Here is a 22,568-nt window from a genome sequence, read left to right on the forward strand (position 1 = left end):
GGAGTTAACGTTTACTAACAGACTAACACTTGAAATTTATCAACTGTATTGATCAGATCTAATATTTTATCTTGTATCATATTTACAGGGGAGTACATTGGCTCCAAGAAGGGCCCAGATCTCTTACTAAGATAGAATAAGAATATGAAGAAAAAGAAGAGTTTGCTGCATTCTTAGATTTGGTAACACTGTACCAACAATGGCGACCATTCTCAGTGCGCAAGTGACGCAGATTGTTCCACGGTTTTGTGCTAAGTCGCCTTTAGGAATATTTACAGCTCTCAGTCGAGCCATGTCTATTAAGGTGAGTCTTTTATCTATTCAGATATATTGGTAAGAGTAGAGAACCATCTTTTAAACGTTATTTTAACTGCACTTTAAAACGTTATAGTCTAAGAGTAAGTTACCCAACATAAACGCAACTTATATTTTAGCCGGTGGGATGTACCACGTCTTGAGTAGCCGAAAGATATTTGAATTTTATTGTCAATACTAAGAATGAATAATACCCCACTGGTATGAAAAACCGAGACTGAAATTATGGACTACCGTGGGTACACCGTAGTAACATAGCTAGGGTACCAGGTACCGTCCGGTTTGGTACTTTACCGTAGACCTTATTTGTCACTTACCAAGTTAGGTTGGAATAGCATACTCTTCATTTTATGACTAATTGTATCTTTGGTTAGGTTAGATTGAGCCGTCGAGGGAGGGCAAGGCCATACCTTCACCTTCAGGTGTTAGGGTAGGTCAGGGGTTAATATTGAAGAAGTAAACAAGGGGAGAATTATAGAACATAGAACTACATTTCCATGAGATAAAACAACTCTTACTACAGTAAATAATGTGCTTTTAACGAATTTGACCTTTACTTTCACCGATAATAAGCCGTTCTCCTCCCCTTTGGGTGGGGGGGGGGGGGGGCAGGTGGGAACCTGGGACTTTTATGGTTGAAAGGAGAAAATCGTGTGATTATTCAACAATCGAGATTCGTAAAAGGTCACAGAACCTAACATACCCACCTAACCTAACCTAACCTAGCAGTTCCCAGGTCATGTACTTAATCCCCTATGCCCCCCTCCCAGGTCACAGACCTAGCCCCCTGTACCCCCTCCCAGGTCGCAGACCTAGCCCCCTGGACCCCTCCCAGGTCACAGACCTAGCCCCCCCATCCCCCCCCCCCCCAGGTCACAAACCTACTCAGGTCACAGACCTATCTGGGGAGCAAGCCCACCAGATGCCTACCTAGGTCACAAATTCCTTACTTTATGATTGACACCTATGTCTTACTTTGTCCTAGCAATCTTTACTGAAGAGTTATTGTAGAAAATTTGGTGGTGTTCCCTAAAAGCTAACTCAGGATTGCACTTGGGACATTTTAAATGTTGAGGTTTAACACAAGGAGCTTTTAAAAACTGTTTACTACACTAGGTGTTCAGTATTATTTATCGTGAAAATTGCCTATAGCATCCTTACACCCATAATGGCTGCCATTACACTTTGTTACGTTGGGCTCCATAATGCACAACCAACACGTAATGCATCTACAAAGGAACTGAGGAGTCTTCCTAAGAAAATGTCAGGAGCCTTTGTACATCAGTGGCCAGTTCCTCACATTTTCATTAAAAATGGACATCAACTAACCTAAACTTTCCCCCTAACCTAACCTACAAGCCCTGTCCTTACCTAACGGGGGCCTAATGCCCCCTGTGGCCCTCCTTACACTGCCGTATTCTAAGTTAGACATAATAATACACACAGGTGGCCGCTATCATACATACACCCAAAATGTCACACTCAAGTGTACAAACATGCCCAAATATGGTAAACTTTACCACATGGCAGGGAAAGGTAGGAGGAGGAGCTACATACAAAACGAACAAACAGGAGTAATTCCATGGGCAAAAAGAAAGTGGAAGGAGGGCTAGTGTGCAGGACATAGAAAGTAATTGCACAAGAAGCTATGCACAAAAGTACGAACAAGAGTAGATACGTGTGGTTTGTACAATGTAAACGAGTGAAATGAATATTTCTGCTAAAGAGGATGACCATATTTCGTGTAATTTTTTGTGGATTTATTATGCGTCGTAGGGAATAATGTATAAAGAAGAAAAGGTTAGTTTTACCATTATTTATCAATTCCCCAGTAAATTTCCCCCACTCAAACTCCCCCCTCATCGGTTCCCTATAGGTGGCCTCCATTACCGTAGTATATTTTAGGGTATATCTTATTAACTATTTATTTGCAACGAAAGTAAAGGTCATTTTCGAAGAAAGCAGGAATTTTTTTATATAAAACTACATCCCTTTATTAGTAGAGCTTTTTCTGTGTTTTACTATAATAATACCTAAGCAGTAACCTCTCTGAAGAAAGTGAAAGGTGTTCCTGATGTATTTATAGTTTTCATGGTAATTGTTTACAACACCACGCTCTCCATTTACACCAAAATAATGCAATCCTGCAGTTCTCATCTCCATTACATGGGGAATCGAACTCGCTCCCAGCTGGTAATATCCAGCCCCTTGTTCTAACTGTCATGTACTCCAGCTTCACTGTTATCTTTCCTCTGTAAAGGACTCGGGTTTGTATAGTTTGGATAAATAAAAATCATCTCCAAATTTGTCATTTTAACCAGTTGTATTTAACTTTTTATTTCAGGTAGGGGATGAGATTCCTAGTGTAGATTTATATGAAGAGACCCCTGCCAACACAGTCAACCTTCGAGATGTGTCAGCAGGACGCAAAGTATTGGTATTTGCTGTCCCAGGGGCCTTCACTCCTGGATGTTCTAAGGTATATCTCTTGTTTTACTAAAAGATTCCAAGCTTTTTACATCTTTTTAATTAGTGCTTGAATAATATGGTTATGTCATTTATTATATGAAAAATTATTTAATTTGTTTTTTTCTGATTACTTAAAATACTTAACCCTTAAATTTCGAGCACATTTTGCTATATATTTTTTTAAAATTGCTCTAACAGGCTTAATTTTTGTCCTAGAGAGGTCAGGTTGGTCTCATTCTTTTGGAAAATGCCTGAAGTTTCTCATAAAATTATCAAAAATATATAAAAATATGTAATTAACTGTGTTTTGCAAGAACGTACCGGTACGTCCTTTGGGGGTGAAAGGGTTAAAAAACCAATACAGTATATATTGGGTCTTTTATTCATGAACATAAACAGCAGGTCATTGGGTATAATTTCACAAGGAGAGCACACTAGTAGTGTTGTGTAGTTTTCTTTCCTTAGCTAAGATAGATTTTAAGAGCGTGCTAGAAATAGGAATGAATGGCGAGCGATTGTGACGCAGTTCCGGTAGGCCCTGCTGCTGCCTCCGATGCCTTAGATGACCGCGGAGGTAGCAGCAGTAGGGGATTCAGCATTATGAAGCTTCATCTGTGGTGGATAATGTGGGAGGTTGGGCTTTGGCACCCTAGCAGTACCAGCTGAACTCGGTTGAGTCCCTTGTTAGGCTGGGAGGAACGTAGAGAGTAGAGGTCCCCTTTTTGTTTTTGTTTCTTTGTTGATGTCGGCTACCCCCCAAAATTGGGGGAAGTGCCTTGGTATATGTATGTATGTATGTATCACTAAAATTTCTGCATGAAAACAAATACAGTATAGGAATATTTTTATTTTTACCTAATTTTAACAGTAAATTAAAACTTGCAATTTTCTTTTATCAAAGATGGTAAAGTACTCTACAGTAATTGGTAAGAGTAGGCTAGTGATTGACTAGTAATTTTTTTTTACAGCTGCAAAGAACCATCACAAAGGAAGTGACTGATCAATGCTTATCATTGCTTCCAAATTTAAAGTGTGTTTGCATCTTAGTCAAAACCATTTTATTCTTAAATATTGTACGCAATAATCAGCAATGGGCAATGAAAATGATACATTTTAACATGTCTGTCTTGTAGAAGTGTTATTCATTTTATCAAAAGTCAGTAACTAAAATTTGATCCATATACAGGTGCACTAAATTTTGCTAATCAGAGTACAGTTAACCCTTTTACCCCCAAAGGACGTACTGGTACGTTTCACAAAAGTCATCCCTTTACCCCCATGGACGTACCGGTACGTCCTTGCAAAAAAATGCTATAAATTTTTTTTTTTTCATATTTTTTATAATTTTTTGAGAAAATTCAGACATTTTCCAAGAGAATGAGACCAACCTGACCTCTCTATGACAAAAATTAAGGCTTTTAGAGCAATTTAAAAAAAAATATACTGCAAAATGTGCTGGGAAAAAAATAACCCCCTGGGGGTTAAGGATTGTAAATTTCCAAATAGCCTGGGGGTAAAAGGGTTAAGTAATAAGCTGGTATTGAATGACTCTACTGTACAGTACTTGTACATTACAGCATATTTAATTTCAATCTATGTTCTGAATTGGCAAAAAAAATTGATACTGCTGTAATGCCTGATATATTGCTGGAACATTCTTTCAGACTCACCTACCTGGATACATAAAACAAGCAGAGGAACTGAAGTCTAAAGGTATCAACGAAATTATTTGTGTTGCCGTCAATGATCCCTTCGTCATGAATGCTTGGGGTGAAAATAACAAAGTATCTAATAAGGTGAGACTACAGTACATGTATATCTTTTTAATGTTAACCCTAAGTAATACACAATTGTTCTGCCACAAATACAAATATAATTAGGTGTAAATAGATGGCCGTTATTATTTTAATAATAATAATTTTAGTAATAATGTTTTTAATGATGATAATTTTAATATCTGATTTCAGCTGTCAGTGAGAATAGACCTTCTGCCATTGGCAGAAGTTTTTGGTTTTTAGTTACTTTTTATTCCTATGTGAAACAAACCTTCATAATTTAAAAGGGGTTACACTGGCACGAGCTGGATATGTCTGATAAAGAATCATCAAGGATCTGGCAGTCACTCTCCCAGTGCGTAGAGTGGAGAGGCTCTGAATCGAACTTGGCAAGACATGCCTACTCTGGCCTTTGCCCCTTTTAAGACGTGCATTGTTGTATCTGGCCTTTCTCCTGTTAGGATGTGTATTGTTGCATCTGGGCTTTGCAGTTTTTCTTCTTTGCATTGAGGGCTTTGTCTTATTTCAGCTTGAGTGTAAAGGAAAATTGTTTGTGTGATGAGAACTTGTCCAGGTGTAGATGGATGTCATTGTGGGACGTACATGAATTGTTTGGAAGTCGATCTCCATCCTTTGTGGCTGGTGTGTGGAATACATGGCTTCATGTCGGAGTCTCCTTGTATTATGTGCAAGGAGTGGCCGCTCTCCCAGTAGAAGGAATTTCACGGCAGAAATCAAAAGAAATATAGGAGGGATCGCTCTCCTTTAACTGCTTCGGCTTTTAAAGCGAGTAAAAGTCAAAGATCTCCTCTTCTGACTCCTGAAATTCTCCCGTGATGCTCCTTCGTCGTCAAGTTTTTCACAGGACTAGACGACAAAGGATGGCACCCAAGTGTTTTATCAGGTTTTTCCTGAAGACATAGATTCCTCTGCCTTTGATAGCAAGGCAGGAGATCCTTTGCTAGAGGTTAATCCATTTGCTGCATCTTTATTACAAGATGTTAAACGCATTCCAACTGTAGCTCGCTGCACACCGGCGTAAAAGTGCCATCTTGTGCCATTGCCTTCCCTTCCTACTACCTTGCTGGACTCCTACAATCAGCTTTTCTTATTTGATCTGATCAGGGGTCAAACAGTAAGTTTTCTGGTTGAACATCTGTATTGCCCACACAGTAGGCAAGTAACTTGGCTGAGCACCTACCCTAGCCGTTATATTCGCTATCTTTAGCGAGGAAGTCTACGCTTCCCTTTACTGGTGTAAGGCCGATGTAAAAGGTAGGGGAGAGCTCTTGGGGGATCTGTTAGGAGCAGCAGCAGGTCTGGGTACCACCCCATATGCTACCAAAGTAAACACTAGGTTTGGAGTGCAGAAAATAGTGGAAAAGCATGTGTTGGGACCATCCCATGGGTGCTGGAATGCGTCCTCAAACGCTGATTCTGGGTCTGGAACATGAGAGCTTCCCTTTACCTTAAAGGTTCACATATCTTTTATGTGGGCGATTCAAAGAAGAGAAGGCCTAAGGGTGTCTTCACCTAATCCTAAGTTGTAGACTAAGGACAGGGTGTACACTGCTCAACAGGATCAGTATTGTCGAAGTGCCAGTTAGGATGGAGTGCCAGCAGTGAGTTGCTCGAAGGGTGGTATGTCCGCTGTCCCACAAGTTAAGGGAGCACAATGTGCAACTGCCATTACACAGTTTTGGGGAGCACAAGGCACGTCTGCCAAACAGTAGTTCAGGGGATAGCGCTGCTTTCTCTCCCAATTCTTGCTTTTGCTCTTTATACTCATGTCCTGTTCCAAAGAGCATCCTTCATTCCATCAAGATATTTCTCCTGTCGTTTTTATTGAGGAGGATGATGTTCGGGAATGGACTCCACAGTAATGAGCCCAACAGACTGTGGATGTGGCTGTACCTCCTGCTTGGAGGTTGTAGCCTTGAAACAGCGCTGTGACAGGCAGTGACCTGTGCCCTTTACTCTTTTTTTTCTAAGGGTGGTCCCCCAGCCTCAGAATTCAGCAGGTAATCTTCATGTTCGGGGGACACGAGAGTCGCATAGGTAAGAGAGAGCGCGGCGAGATGTGTATCGCGTCGCGACCAGAAACTTACTGGCGATTCAACCTGAGCTAGCACGCTGCCTGACCCCGGGGTCGCCTCGGGGCATATACCACACTGCCAGAGGTAGACCCCGTAGAAAACGGGAAGAGGGAGATAAACTATACAAAAAGCTGGTTGGTTAGGTAGAGTTAACCAGTAACTCCTAAGAAGGTAGTTCTAGGTAAGTATGTTAAAAATACAAATTACTTAAAAATTTGTGATGTTATTGTAGACCTAATGTCTCTTACTCCCCCAAGACCGTTAGAAGCCGACAGAAATATGTGTTTTTATGATCCTCGGATGAGACATTCTGGTATTTCATCTTCGAGAACTTCTTGTATCACTGGGGAATATCGGCATATTCCCATTGATTTGGATAACACGTCAGTTATTATTGTTGGTATTATTTATTATTATTTATTATTATTTATTATTATTTTTATTATTATTTGCTAAGCTACATCCCTAGATGGAAAAGCAAGATGCTGTAAGTCCAAGGTCTGCAACAGGGAAAATAGCCCAGTAAGGAAAGGAAATAACCAACAAGGGAAGTTTAAGAATAATGACATTAAAATATTTCATATATAAACTATAAAAACTTCAAAATATCAAGAGGAGAAATAAGATAGAATAGTCTGCCTAAATGTACCCTCAAGCAAGAGATCTCTAACCCGAGACAGTGGTAGGCCATGGTACAGAGGCTATGGCATTACCATAAGACTAGGGAACAATGGTTTGATTTTGGAGTGTCCTTCTCGTAGAAGAGCTGCTTACCATAGTACTGTTAACAAACTACCCTTTAATGTACAGAACACTTAATGCATGTACTACAGTACCCTAAACTAAAACAGGCACAAATATTAAAGGTTATTTTATATCATGCATTTCCTAAACATGCTAAAAAGCACGATAAAAAATGGCAACCAATGTTTTGTTTACATTTATCTCTGATCATAATGTAGAAACAAACTGGAGGTAGAGCTTTGCTTATTACCCAGACATATTTCCCATACTTTTCCCTTAGAACTACATCACATCTTCCTACTTTAGATATATATATATATATATATATATATATATATATATATATATATGTGTGTGTGTGTGTGTGTATATATATATATATATATATTTATATGTATACACATATACATACCTACATATATACATAAATACATGCATACATATATATATATATATATATATTACTGTATATATATGGGTTATGGAAAGAATCCGCGAAGTGGTGAATCCGCGATGGTCGAACCGCGAAGTAGCGAGGGTTCACTGTATATGAGGAAAGAGCAGAATGTGTAAAGAAAGAGGCCAGGCTATTCTGTGTATGTGTCGACAAAGATGAAATGAGCTGTAACCAGAGAGAGGGATCCAAGTTAGTACTGTCTGGCCAGTCAAAGGACCTAATAACTATAGCGGTAGTTTCTCAACGAGTGGCTGGTGTCTTGGCCAACCTTCTACCTATTACTGTATTACTAGCTAAGTTATAACCCTAATTGGAAAAACAAGATGCTAAAGCCCAAGGGCTCCAAACAGGGAAAAATGCCTAGTGAAGAAGGGAAATAAGGAAATAAATAAACGATATGAGAAATAATGAACAATTGAAATGAAATATTTTAAAAACAGTAACAGCAATAAAACAGATATTTCATATATAAATTATAAAAAGACATGCCAGTCTGTTCAACATAAAAACATTTGCTGTAAGTTTGAACTTTGGAAGTTCTACTGATCACAGCTGGAATAGCATCCTTCATCTTGAAGAGGGCTTCTTTATTAAACCTCCTAGACCTTGATAAGAAGGCCTTATTAAAATGACTGTAGTATTGAGCCTCATGATGGAGAAGGCCTGACTATTAGAATTAACTGCTTGCCTAGTATTATGGACTGTATGGAACTGTCCTGGAAGATCTGAATGTAAAGGATGGTCAGAATTATGAAGAATCTTGTGCAACACGCCTAACGAGCTAATTGAGTGACGGTGCCAGAGATAAATATCTCGATCAGGAATAAGAAATTTAATTGGTTGTGAGTTCCTTTCCAACAAATTAAGATTAGAATCAGCAGCTGAAGACCAGACAGGAGAACAATAATCAAAATAAGGTAGAATGATAGAATTAAACCACTTCAGAATAGATTGATCACCGAAAATCTTGAATGACTTTCTCAATAAGCCAGTTTTTTGTTCAATTGAAGAAGACACAGACCTAATGTGTTTCTCAAAAGTAAATTTGCTGTCGAGAATCACACCTAAAATTTTAAGAGGGACATACAGAGTTAAAGAAACATTATCAGTGCTGAGATCCGGATGTTGAGGAGCCACTGTCCTCAACCTACTTACAATCATACTTTTAAGTTTTGTTATGATTCAGCTTCATGCCCCATAATTTGCACCATACAATAATTTTAGTTAGATCTCTTATTAAAGTTTTCAGCAACCCCAGATCTACATTTAGGTTATGGAGGATGTGAAGCCATACTGTATGTCCACAGTCCAATATCATGACCCAGCTTCTCCTGATAAAGTGATTCTGCAGGATGACCCCCTGTCTCCTCCTCATGTTCCTGTCCCACAGGTCTAGTGAGAAAGGAAAGATATCTCGGAACGGTGTAAGAATCGTCAGAGTCCTGTCAAGTAGTAGGATACTGCTGCTTCATCATCGAGCAAGCACGTTCGAGGGCCATATTCAGCTCACCCCTCCCCTGTTCCCGTTAAGCATGCCACTGATTGTGATTCATCAGATCCGATGGGGATAGATCCCTTAGAGTCCTTGTCTTTGGAACCAGGAGAGGAAGTCTTTCCCAAGGGTTGGTCATATGAAAACTGAATAAGTTGGGTGAGGTGCCTAGAACTATCCATTTCATTGTCGTGGACAATCCAATAGGAGGAGTCAGGGTAGGCTAAGTCCATACTAGTGAAGGTAATCTCCATCATGACACCACTTGTGACTTTGTGAAATTCTCTTGACGGTGTATCTCTTCACTACGTCGCTGAACCACTAACAGCCGATCTGCTCTCATGTTCCAGACCCAGAATCAGCGTTTGAGGACACATTCCAGCACCCATGGGATGGTCCCAACACATGCTTTTCCACTATTTTCTGCACTCCAAACCTAGTGTTTACTTTGGTAGCATATGGGGTGGTACCCAGATCTGCTGCTCCTCCTAACAGACCCCCCAAGAGCTCTCCCCTACCTTTTACATCGGCCTTACACCAGGATCTACCATAGTGCACTGGGATCCCCTCATGGAGGTTATCCAGCATCTCCTTTCTTACTTGTTTACTTGTTTTGGGTTTAAATCCAACCCTCCACTGAAGTCGAGTGAACTACTTCTCGACCGGGTCCATATTAATCATGTAACGAAACATTTTCATTATAACTTATACAATTCTTTGATTGTAGCATCTTCCAAATCATATGATCTTGTGAAAAGTAATGTCTTTAGTTTCTTCTTAAATTCAATTGCTCCCTTTAGGTCCTTCATTTCAGTTGGCAGGTTATTATAATGTCTAGGCGCACAGTAGCTAAAAGCCCTTTCACCAAATTTACTATTTGTTCTTGGTTCAGATAGCCTATGTTTGTCACTCATGTGTATTGTGTTAACATTTGTTTCTAGTTCTAGTTTATTCAGGCATTCTTTTAGATATTTTGGTTCAGTATCTTAAACGTTAGTAAGAGTAGCTTGTATTCAATTCTCGCTTTTACCGGTAGCCAGTGTAATTTAATTAGTGCAGGGGTAACTCTTTCCCTCTTGTGTAGTCCTTTTAATAATCTAGCGGCTCTGTTTTGTACTCTGAATTTTCTTCAGCTGATAATTTGGTAAGCCATAGAACAGTGAGTTGCAGTAATCAATTCTTGAAAATATGTGGTGATTAATGAGTATGGCCATAGATTTTTCATCTAAGTATTTACTAATAAATGCTATGTTTCTAATATGATAGTTACAATTTCTTACCATATTATTTATATGTTCATTCATTGTCAGTCTATCATCCATGATTACTCCAAGATTCCTGACAGATTTCTTTAGGTCAATGATCGATTGACCTATTTTAATTCTTTGGAAGCATTCCATTCTTTTTATATCTTTTTCATTTCCAAAAATAATACATTCACTTTTATCTTCATTGAGCTTGAGGCATCCAGAGATCTATCGTGTGGTCTCTAGAGAAAAGCCTTTCTCAGAAAGATTACTGTAAACTTCTCCTTCTAGCGCTTACACTATCTTGCAGGCAGAGACATTTTCTAGGGTAGCCTTCACGATAATTACAAGATAGTGCAATCGCTAGAAGGAGAAGTTTACAGTAATCTTTCTGAGAAAGGCTTTTCTCTAGAGACCACACAGTAGATCTCTGGATGCCTCCGCAGATCCTCGGCAGTAGTCTACCAGACCAAGTGGGCCATCTTATGGTTTGTTCCGTAACCGAAATACAAACCATGCTATTTACTTTGGGTTTACCTTTTAGCGTAGCTGAAATGGCGAGCCATTAGAATTTAACGAGGGTATATTACCCCCTGCGCTAGTTAGCAGGGGGGTAGGGTTTTTTGACCGACTTGCCCTCCAGTTGAGGTGGGTCCACCATCCTGGTATTTAGTGGAAGTGTGTGTTCTCTGAAAGGGGCAGCCTATGAACCGTTGAGGCAATCCTCGGACATGGACCTTGCCCTGATATCAATTTTCCTGCTTGCTTAGCCTAGACTAAAGAGGTTAGCAAGCTCCATGGACTTTCATTCAAGGGTGTGGAGGCTGGTCCCGCTCTCCATCATCCCCGATTTCATCACTAAAGCTCAGAACCCTTCAGTGCCTGATTTCAGATTTCTATAGTTTTAAATTATGATCCTGACCAGCTTTTACTGTGTCCTGTAAGAGCACTGAGGTGCTGTCTCAAGCGTACGAGGTGCATGGGAAGGTTGACGTTGAAGACTTCCAGAAATACGATCTTGTTTTGGTTGAGAGGGGTTCTCTCTCAAGGCTTCACTTGACCTTCCACGGAAGGCACATGAGTAAGAGCTCACGACGTGATAGGTATTGATTTGTATCTTTCAGTACATTAGACCAATGTCACAATAACCTCTTGATTTTCTCTCATGTAACTGATTACTGTACTTTGACTTCGTCTTTGCTTTCTTCCTTGTATAAGTAGCCTTCTTGTATTTTAAACATAAGACTTACCCGGTAGTTATATATATAGCTTACATCCCTGACGTCACGGCAGAAAATTCGAATCTCGCGCCAATCGCCGATTGGATAGCCAGGTGTACCACCCCTGCACCCTAGCGAGGTACCTAGGAACCATTCCAGGAACCCTCATATATTCCATGCCTCTAGTCTCTTAGAGGGGAGGAGGATGGGACTTTAATTATATATAACTACGGGGTAAGTATGTTCAAAAATTTATTTTAAAATGAAAATACCATTTTTAAAAGTTGGTCCACATAGGCAGTTTCCCATTAAAACAACATCTATAGATTTTGCAGGCAGAGACATTTTCTAGGGTAGCCTTCACTATAAGATAGTGCAAGCGCTAGATTCACAGTGATTCCCAACTTTTTTGTGTTCGAGTACCACTTGGAGGTCCCGTACAGTCGCCGTGTACCACCTGGTTCCGGAGAAACTAAATTCGATCAGATACCACTTTATTTCTATAATTGTAAAAGTAGAACACGCAAATTAACTAAGAAAACAACAACTCAATGCGAGGGCTGTATCTGCTTCTTCTTCACCAGCTGGTCAATGCGGGGCATGACTTTGCTCACAGCACATCGGAAATCATGCCCGGGCGCAGCAAGACGGTTCCGGCTTTTCGACTTGATGGCCATGAAGGCTGAGAACCCCTGCTTGCACTCCCACGTCGAGGGGAAAATCAGTGGCTGGGGAACAGCGTGACGGGCTAGCGTCGGATACGAGGCAGTACACATCTTTGTGAAGTAAAATATAACTAAAAATCGTTCATGACCACCTGGAAGGCTCTCGCATACCACTAGTGGTACGGGAACCACTGCGCTAGAAGGAGAAGTTTACAGTAATCTTTCATTTATCTTCTTGTGCAGTTTCAAATATGGATATTGCTGTTTCTCAGAACCTTATTTTTCAACTTTCCCACATGAAGGAGTTTAGTAATATGTGTCAGACATTGCAGACTAACTTAGTTGTATGTCTTCCATATACTTTGAAACTAAGTTTGTTGTATTTCATTTACTGTATATTGGTTTCTCCTGTCATCTTAATTCCTTTATTAAGGTTAACCTTACAATAATAGGTTTGTCTCATACATATTGTAATTTTTTTTCAAGGCTTCAGTTCATGTATATTACATTAGCAGACAGATACAAAATACTAATTGGCAGTTTTTCAGTACTTGGTAAAATAAAGGAGAATAAAGTAAAGCTAAACTCAGAAATGAAATAGGAGACCAACAGTTGGCAAAGTACAAGTTAGTTTATGAGAATTAAAACAGCAAAAACAAGATTAGAGATCTTTTGCTCCTACACACAAGCCCATTAGAATAAAAATTCTTTTCACATTTCTTTATCAATCTCTTTCACTCCCAAAAATATATATACTGTACAGTACTGTGGCCGCGGGGGCATATAAAAATTAGAATTGCGCCAACGTTATCCCTGCGTGTCGTAAGAGGCGACTAAAAGGGACGGGACGAGGGGGCTGGGAACCCCCTCTCCTGTAAAAAATTCCTGCGAGACATCGACAAGGAGATGGAGCTGGGGGGAGAGTGACTGCTCCCCGCACTCTAGTTTTGGGGTGTTTAAATGTGCGTGGATGTAGTACGATAGAGAGTAAAAGATGTGAGATTGGAAGTATGTTTAGAAGTAGAAGGATGGATGTATTGGCCTTGTGTGAGACAAAGATGAAAGGAAAGGGTGAAGTGATGTTTGGTGAAATGTCTGGTAGAGTGTCTGGGATTGAAAGGGGAAGAGCGAGAGAGGGTGTGGCGTTATTGCTGAGTGAATGGATGACAGGTAAAGTAGTGGAATGGAAGGAGATATCATCTAGGTTAATGTGGGTAAGGGTTAGGTTGGGTAGGGAATGTTGGGCGTTTGTCAGTGCGTATGGGCCAGGTAGTGAGAAAAGTGAAGAAGAGCGGAATGAGTTCTGGAATGATTTAACTAGGTGTGTAGAAGGACTGGGTAGAAGGAATTATGTAGTTGTTATGGGTGACTTAAATGCTAGAGTGGGCGCTGGAGAGGTAGAAGGTGTCATTGGTAAGTATGGCGTACCAGGTGAAAATGAGAGTGGTGAGAGACTGGTAGACATGTGTGTTGAACAAGAGATGGTAATAAGTGCTAGCTTCTTTAAAAAGAAAGATAAAAATAAGTATACATGGGTAAGAGTGGCAAATGGAAGAGTAGTAGAAAGGGCGTTATTGGATTATGTGTTGGTAACTAAAAGAATGTTTGGAAGATTGAAAGACGTGCACGTGTTTAGGGGTATGGCTAACGGTATGTCTGATCATTTTTTGGTGGAAGGAAAATTAGTTGTAGCAAAAGAGTGGGGGAATAGAGTAGGTGGATGTAAAAGGGAGGTAGTGAGGATTGAAGAGCTAATAAAACCGGGGGTAAAAAGTAAATATCAGGAAAGGTTGAAAATGGCATATGATGAGGTGAGAGTAAGAGAAACTGGTAATTTAGAGGAGGAGTGGAAGTTAGTAAAAGAAAATTTTGTTGGGATTGCAAGTGATGTATGTGGCAAGAAGGTTGTTGGAGGCAGCATGAGGAAGGGCAGTGAATGGTGGAATGAAGGAGTGAAGGTGAAAGTGGAAGAGAAAAAGAGGGCTTTTGAAGAATGGCTGCAGAGTAATAGTATAGAGAAGTATGAAAAATATAGAGAGAAAAAGGTGGAAGTAAAGCGCAAGGTACGTGAGGCAAAGAGGGCAGCTGACCTGAGGTGGGGTCAGGGATTGGGTCAGTCATATGAAGAGAGTAAGAAGAAGTTTTGGAAAGAAGTGAAGAGAGTAAGGAAGGCTGGCGCAAGAATTGAAGAGACAGTGAAAGATGGAAATGGAAGGTTGTTAAAAGGAGAGGAGGCAAGGAAAAGGTGGGCGGAATATTTTGAAAGTTTGCTGAATGTTGAGGATAATAGGGAGGCAGATATAATTGCTGTTCCAGGTGTTGAGGTGCCAGTGATGGGAGATGAGAATGAGAGAGAGATAACAATAGATGAAGTGAGGAGAGCACTAGATGAAACAAGAGTAGGAAAAGCATCTGGTATGGACGGTGTGAAAGCCGAGATGTTGAAGGAAGGGGGTGTGACTGTACTTGAATGGTTGGTGAGATTGTTTAATATGTGTTTTGTGTTGTCAATGGTACCAGTAGATTGGGTTTGTGCATGTATTGTACCACTATATAAGGGTAAGGGAGATGTGCATGAGTGTTGTAATTCAAGAGGTATTAGTTTGTTGAGTGTAGTTGGAAAAGTGTATGGTAGAGTATTGATTAATAGGATTAAGGATAAAACAGAGAATGCAATCTTGGAAGTACAGGGTGGTTTTAGAAGAGGTAGGGGTTGTATGAATCAGATTTTTACAGTTAGGCAGATATGCGAGAAATATTTAGCAAAAGGTAAGGAGGTGTATGTTGCGTTTATGGATCTGGAGAAAGCATATGATAGAGTTGATAGGGAAGCAATGTGGAATGTGATGAGGTTATATGGAGTTGGTGGAAGGTTGTTGCAAGCAGTGAAAAGTTTCTACAAAGGTAGTAAAGCATGTGTTAGAATAGGAAATGAAGTGAGTGATTGGTTTCCGGTGAGAGTGGGGCTGAGACAGGGATGTGTGATGTCGCCGTGGTTGTTTAACTTGTATGTTGATGGAGTGGTGAGAGAGGTGAATGCTCGAGTGCTTGGACGAGGATTAAAACTGGTAGGCGAGAATGACCATGAATGGGAGGTAAATCAGTTGTTGTTTGCGGATGATACTGTACTGGTAGCAGACACAGAACAGAAGCTTGACCGACTAGTGACAGAATTTGGAAGGGTGTGTGAGAGAAGGAAGTTGAGAGTTAATGTGGGTAAGAGTAAGGTTATGAGATGTACGAGAAGGGAAGGTGGTGCAAGGTTGAATGTCATGTTGAATGGAGAGTTACTTGAGGAGGTGGATCAGTTTAAGTACTTGGGGTCTATTGTTGCAGCAAATGGTGGAGTGGAAGCAGATGTACGTCAGAGAGTGAATGAAGGTTGCAAAGTGTTGGGGGCAGTTAAGGGAGTAGTAAAAAATAGAGGGTTGGGCATGAATGTAAAGAGAGTTCTATAAGAGAAAGTGATTGTACCAACTGTGATGTATGGATCGGAGTTGTGGGGAATGAAAGTGATGGAGAGACAGAAATTGAATGTGTTTGAGATGAAGTGTCTAAGGAGTATGGCTGGTGTATCTCGAGTAGATAGGGTTAGGAACGAAGTGGTGAGGGAGAGAACGGGTGTAAGAAATGAGTTAGCGGCTAGAGTGGATATGAATGTGTTGAGGTGGTTTGGCCATGTCGAGAGAATGGAAAATGGTTGTCTGCTAAAGGTGATGATGAATGCAAGAGTTGATGGGAGAAGTACGAGAGGAGGGCCAAGGTTTGGGTGGATGGATGGTGTGAAGAAAGCTCTGGGTGATAGGAGGATAGATGTGAGAGAGGCAAGAGAGCGTGCTAGAAATAGGAATGAATGGCGAGCGATTGTGACGCAGTTCCAGTAGGCCCTGCTGCTTCCTCCGGTGCCTTAGATGACCGCGGAGGTAGCAGCAGTAGGGGAGTCAGCATTATGAAGCTTCATCTGTGGTGGAAATGTTGGAGGTTGGGCTGTGGCACCCTAGCAGTACCAGCTGAACTCGGTTGAGTCCCTGATTAGGCTGAAGGAACATAGAGAGTAGAGGTCCCCTTTTTGTTTTGTTTCATTGTTGGTGTCGGCTACCCCCCAAAATTGGGGGAAGTGCCTTGGTATATGGATGGATGGGACTATATAGAATTATTGGTACATTTTTAGCAGCATTAATCAATAATCACATGACATTGCTTTCACTCTTTATTATTTTCGTTATTTTTTTTTTTATTGTTTCCACAGATTCGAATGTTGGCAGATACTAATGCTGAGTTCACTAAAGCCATAGGACTGGAACAAGAGTTGGCAGTCCTTGGTGGACTAAGATCAAAGCGTTATTCTATGGTTGTTGAAGATGGCAAAGTTACACAGTTGAATGTGGAACCTGATGGAAAAGGTCTCACTTGCTCTTTAGCAGAAAATATGCTTGCAAAGTTGTAAAGCTTTTGTTAATAGATCTGTGTAGAAAGAATATGTTTACTGGTGTTACGTAGACACCCTTTATATTATGTAGTTGAGGAGGTTATGCATTTATGATTTAGTCATATCTTCTGTTACAGTGTATTTTGTAATGTAAGAGGTAGAGTGTAATACTTGCTTTTGTTTTATAGCACTGTAGATGATGTGTAACATAAATCTCACTGTTAACATTGTCATTTGATTTCACTACCTTAAAAATTTCTTAGTCAGGTATTGTACTCTATCTGGTTTGACAAGAGCAAATGTACGTACATTATCAACCAAAGTTATAGCTTTTCATATGAAAAAAGAAAGTTATGTTTATGCAGAAGTGAGAGAGATTTAAGTCACTTTTTAATACTTTGCTTGTGAAATAAAAGAAAAGATATAAGACAAAGAGTAAAGAATTTATTGTAGGTTTGTCCAAAAACTAATTTGGTACTGTAATAAAGTCAGTGGATGTGAAAATTGATGCAAGGTATAAAAATATACTAATAGGTTTAGGATGTTATTCAAAATTCTCTTTAGGACAATAATGAAAATCCTGAACTTCATTGATAGCTACTCTATAACCTATCATTAATCCACTTGATGTGATAATAGGCCTTTTAGGCCTCTCAGTCATGATAAATACCCAGTGTCTCCTGTGATGACTTTTTTTTCGGAGGATTTTCCTTTGCTAGAAGTTCACAATGGTTGGCACCTCCTTTGATCAAGTCCATCAAAATAGGAAAATCTAAATTAATTGAATGTGAAATGTTACTGGAAATCAAGTGCAGTACATTAATTCATTTGATTTGGTTGCTGATTGATGTGAATCACATTTCTACAGCAATTTATAAATGATAAACGAAAAGAACTTGCTTAATTACTTGACCTAGTCACAGTACCGCATGAAGGTGCTTTCAAAGACATTAGACAACACTATATGTGACATTAAAAAGAACTAAGCCATCTAATTTAGATTTGAACATCGTGAAGGGTTGAGAATGTTGAATTTACATTTTTAGAAAGTGCTCACACTATATGTAATTCCTATTTTGTTTTATCCAACGGTGAAATCTAAATCAGGCTATGATAAACCGTACTACCCGTTCAACACATTGACTCTGTGTGCAACCATATTGTTATATTTCTCCTCGTCTAAAGCACTTTCTTAATAATCGCCCATTTTTATCCAACGGTGAAATCTAAATCAGGCTATGGTAAACTGTACTACCCGTTCAACACATTGACTCTGTGTGCAACCATACTGTCATATTTTTCCTCGTCTAAAGCACTTGCTTAATAATCGCCCATTATTACTCACCTTGCAAGAGTTTATCATCTGTTACAGTAATTTGTAAAGCCTTGTATCTTGTATCCTCATTTATCACTGTAGTGCTTTATTTCAAAATTTCTTTATACCATATGTAGACAAATTGTATGAAGTCGCTGGTCTCATCTCTTGTATACTGGAATTTGATCTGTTATTTATCATTACCAACATTATTTTCTTTACTAAACGCACAGGATTAAAGTGTGCATTATATTACATTCCTAACCTTGTTGAAACAAGTAAAGACAGTCTTGTGAACTTAAGTGTTAACTACTGAGCTGTCCACACTATTGTGAGAGTGCTTGTCATCTTTATACTGTTTTTATTAATGGCATTATAGTTATAATTAATTGTAAATAATTTTATTGAGATAAATAAATCACTTTTGTTTCTCTAGGGAGCATTCAAAGGATCTGTTCTTTAATTGTAGGTAAAAACTGGTAAAAAATTAAAAGAAGTTTGATAGTGAGGTGAGAAGGGACCCATGGAAAGTACTGTTTACTGGTATCTCATTTTGAAAATGAAATTTAAGGCCCTCAAGACATACCCCGATCCTTTCAGGTTGTCATGTCTTGGTAAATGTGTCTTGTTAATGATGATATTGTTTTATCTCTTAAGACTCAAATTCTTGATTTCGTGAGGAATCGTTGGTATGTTGTCTTAATAATTAGACCAGAAGTAGATTCTTGAACCTTGCTAGCACTTAATTCTTGAATGAAAGATGGAATTAGAGCAAGGTTAAATTGAACAGAGGTGTAGGGAAATTAACCCTTTTACCCCCAGGCTATATGGAACTTTCCAACCCTTAACCCCCAGGGGTTATTTTTTTTCAAGCACATTTTTTTTTTAAATTACTCTAACAGCCTTAATTTTCGCCATAGAGAGGTCAGGTTGGTCTCATTCTCTTGGAAAATGCCTGAAGTTTCTCAAAAAATTATCAAAAATATGAAAAAAAAAAATTGTAAATAGCAGTTTTTTGTAAGGACGTACTGGTACATCCAAGGGGGTAAAGGGATGTGTTTTGTGAAACGTACCAGTACGTCCAGGGGGTAAAGGGATGTGTTTTGTGAAACGTACCAGTACGTCCTTTTGGGGGTAAAAGGGTTAACAGTGGGTACTAAGGACCCTTGGCGAAAGCCATGGTATGTTGTACAATTTACTGCTCTAGCCGTGCTGTGCGTGGTAACGGATACTCCCTGCACGTAAATAATTACTTTACGTAGTTCAATGGTTCCTTGACAAGCTAGGCATTCTCTTGAACACCTGTTTTGAATTAAAGACCATTAGTTGAGGGAAGTTAACTATCCAAATTATCTGATTCAAATACAATTTTACTTTCAATTTCATGTGAAAATATGGTAGCTTACTAAATAGCAATTAACAGCCTTTTTTAGAAGGGGAGTGCTAACAGTATGCCTTGAGCGGTGCAATGTAGATATTACTGTTGCTCCCTTGCATCATTCCCTAAAGTCAATTTCTTTTAGCGATGCAGGTTTGCACCGACTCGCAGCGGTTCCCTTTTAACTCGGAAAAGTTTCCTGATCGCTGATTGGTTGGACGAGATAATTCTAACCAATCAGCGATCAGGAAACTTTTCCGAGCTAAAAGGGCACCGCTGCGAGTTGGTGCAAATCTGCCTCGATAAAAGAAATGGACTATAGTCATTCAACTGTATTGCTTTCTGCCTAAAAATTTTAATCTCGATTCATTATCTTTGTTCTTTTCATCCTCATTATCTACCTCCTATAACTTTGTCTTGCTCCAATGATTTTGATCTTTCAAGAACAGATCTTTTGGACACCATTATAGTAGTCACGAAATAAGACAAAATTACCTGAGAAAATTACTTAACCTTTTCTTTCTCGTTCCTGTTTTCTCTTATTTTGATTGTAAAATTTATGTACAATACTGTATCGTACACATGAAGGCTACTTTACAAAATGGTTTTGCGTAAGAAGTTACAAGGTACAGTAACCTTATGATATAAGTACAATAGTATAAGAGAATTTGAAATAAATTGCTACAATATTCTTTTGCTTCACTTAAACCTTTTGATGTGACCTAATACCGTAATGTGACGAAATTGAATCTCAAGAAGTGCTACTTTCTTCTTAGTGGTTTCCTTAAGTAAACCTTTCATTGATACATCTTAGTATTAATTTGTTTCTGTTTTCGCATTTACATTTGTTGGCTGTTTTTTTTTGGGTAATATTTAATTTTAAAACCTGTTTCAAGAAAGTTTTTAATCTTTAGCTCCTTAATAAGGGGATATTAGGTATTTGCATAGGTTGGTTTCATGTTTTGTGAATACCCAAACCAAACTGACAACTGAGCTTGGGTGACTGGCAAAGAGTAGATGAAATTATATCCAAGCCAACTTTTTTATTTTTCTATTATAAGTCGATTATCCCGGGTATTGATGATAGCAACTTTGAATTCCTCATTTGAGGATAGTGGGTATGATACTTCAGGTGGCACAAAGTAAATATTAGATGACAAAGGACTGAGCATCCCTTCTGTAGACGGTTCATTCATTTTCTTTTAATTTTTTTTTTTACTTACATTCATTTTTGCACTCTGCTACCCTTTATTCATCATTTATAGTCACGTAGGGTTTTCCAGTTATATCATGAAGTTAGATTTCATGAAAATTTATTGCTAGATCTAGAAACTTCTTTTCACAATAAGAATAATAAATATGCTACCAAGTTGTTAGAACAGCGTTAAAAATGGTTGTATTCTATCTGTAGAAATTGGTTAATTTTCAATTCATGAAGGATAATGTACTTTTAGAACATTTGATTGTTCGAACTAACTTTGCCCCCCTCCCCCCCAAAAAAAAATATGACTGCTGATAAACTTTGAAGAGATGTCTAATCTCCAATTTATATGAAGATGACAAAAACTCAGTAATGAGGCTACCAACGTTAATTTCCCTTGAGGAGTGTGAAAACTGAATTTAAACCCAATCATAATTCAATTGATTCTGGTTAATTACTGATAACTGATAGTGGGAAAAAAATATCTAAAGACTCGACAAGGTTAGGCTACATCGATGCATGACAATAATTCCACAACAATAGAAAATTAATCTGTTGGTGAAATATTACCCGAATTGTTTTATCAGATTTGTATTTCGAATACATGGTCAGTATAATAATCAGTGTCAAGTCAGAAATATATATCATACGGATAATGCTGTCAGTAGGCATAGCTAAACCTCTGATACCATTGCCTGTTTTATTTTTTTATTGCCTGGTCTTGCTTTCTTTCACCTTGCAATAGGTTATAACATAACTTGCTTTGCTGTGCAACAGTAGTTTAGTTGTAGGCCTATTTTATGCTAGCAGGCCTCCCAGGCCTAATTGGCTAAGGGAAATGGGGCCCAAATTCATAAAACAAGGTTATAGCTATAGTTGGTTGAGAAGAAATATATTTTTCTGTTGGGGACTGCAAATTTTTACAACTAAAATTGAAAAATCCGTGATGCAAGATATAATGATCAATGTAGGCCTGGGCCCACTGGCAAATTGCATATCTTCAGCACCACCGTATATCCATAAAAACCAGAATTATACCAAATATTTAAACAATAAGTCTCTATGCCATCAAAATGAAACTAGTATTCCAACTAATGTAGACAATACAAAGGTTGTGACAAGGCTCAATGCCAGGGACATACAACATAACCGAACATGAATAAAACTACACATTTTTATTTGTACAATCTCTTAGCAATTGATTTTTTTTTTCACAAGAAACTTATCCTGGAAAAAAAAAAGATTAGTTTACTTAATATCCCCAATAGAACAAGCCAATGCAATTGTCCGATATATTTATAAATCTAGTCATACGGCGACGTCATTCTCGACCACTTCAGAATGTATCTGTTTATTTTGTCTTCTTTTAATCATGATATGGTCCAGTATTCTCCTTCTCCTTAGTTATGCATACTTTCACAGACATTTTTTTTTTGTGGAATATATCTATCAATGTCGTGATTTTCACCAGTTAATTACATCTGCCCGATGTTCTGGGCGGATAGCAAGACCTTGAAGAGATAAGACTCCCAAAACCTTCCAGGAATCAACAAAATACAGCTATATTTTAACAGGTTTATTACAAAAATAATTATTTAATACGAGGGAAATACATAATCAAACATTTTGGGTCGGTTCCAGTATTAATGAACGACCAGAGCGAATTACAAAATAAAAAGATATTGAACTCCTAAAGAATCTTTAACCATATATATATATATATATATATATATATATATATATATATATATATATATATATATAT

At 38.7% G+C, this 22,568-nt stretch overlaps 1 protein-coding gene across 1 annotated transcript; it reads left to right on the forward strand.

The window, feature by feature from the left end:
* The first annotated feature begins 147 nt into the window (after nucleotides 1-147).
* Nucleotides 148-17,134, forward strand: Prx5 (Peroxiredoxin 5). Its single transcript, XM_068349636.1, has 4 exons — nucleotides 148-304; nucleotides 2,660-2,794; nucleotides 4,449-4,580; nucleotides 16,730-17,134. Exons 1-4 carry the CDS (start codon nucleotides 200-202, stop codon nucleotides 16,925-16,927), a joined length of 570 nt encoding a protein of 189 aa, XP_068205737.1. The 5' UTR covers nucleotides 148-199; the 3' UTR covers nucleotides 16,928-17,134.
* Nucleotides 17,135-22,568: the final 5,434 nt, after the last annotated feature.

Source organism: Palaemon carinicauda, chromosome 26 (genome assembly GCF_036898095.1).
Source record: "Palaemon carinicauda isolate YSFRI2023 chromosome 26, ASM3689809v2, whole genome shotgun sequence".
Lineage (NCBI taxonomy): Eukaryota > Metazoa > Arthropoda > Malacostraca > Decapoda > Palaemonidae > Palaemon > Palaemon carinicauda.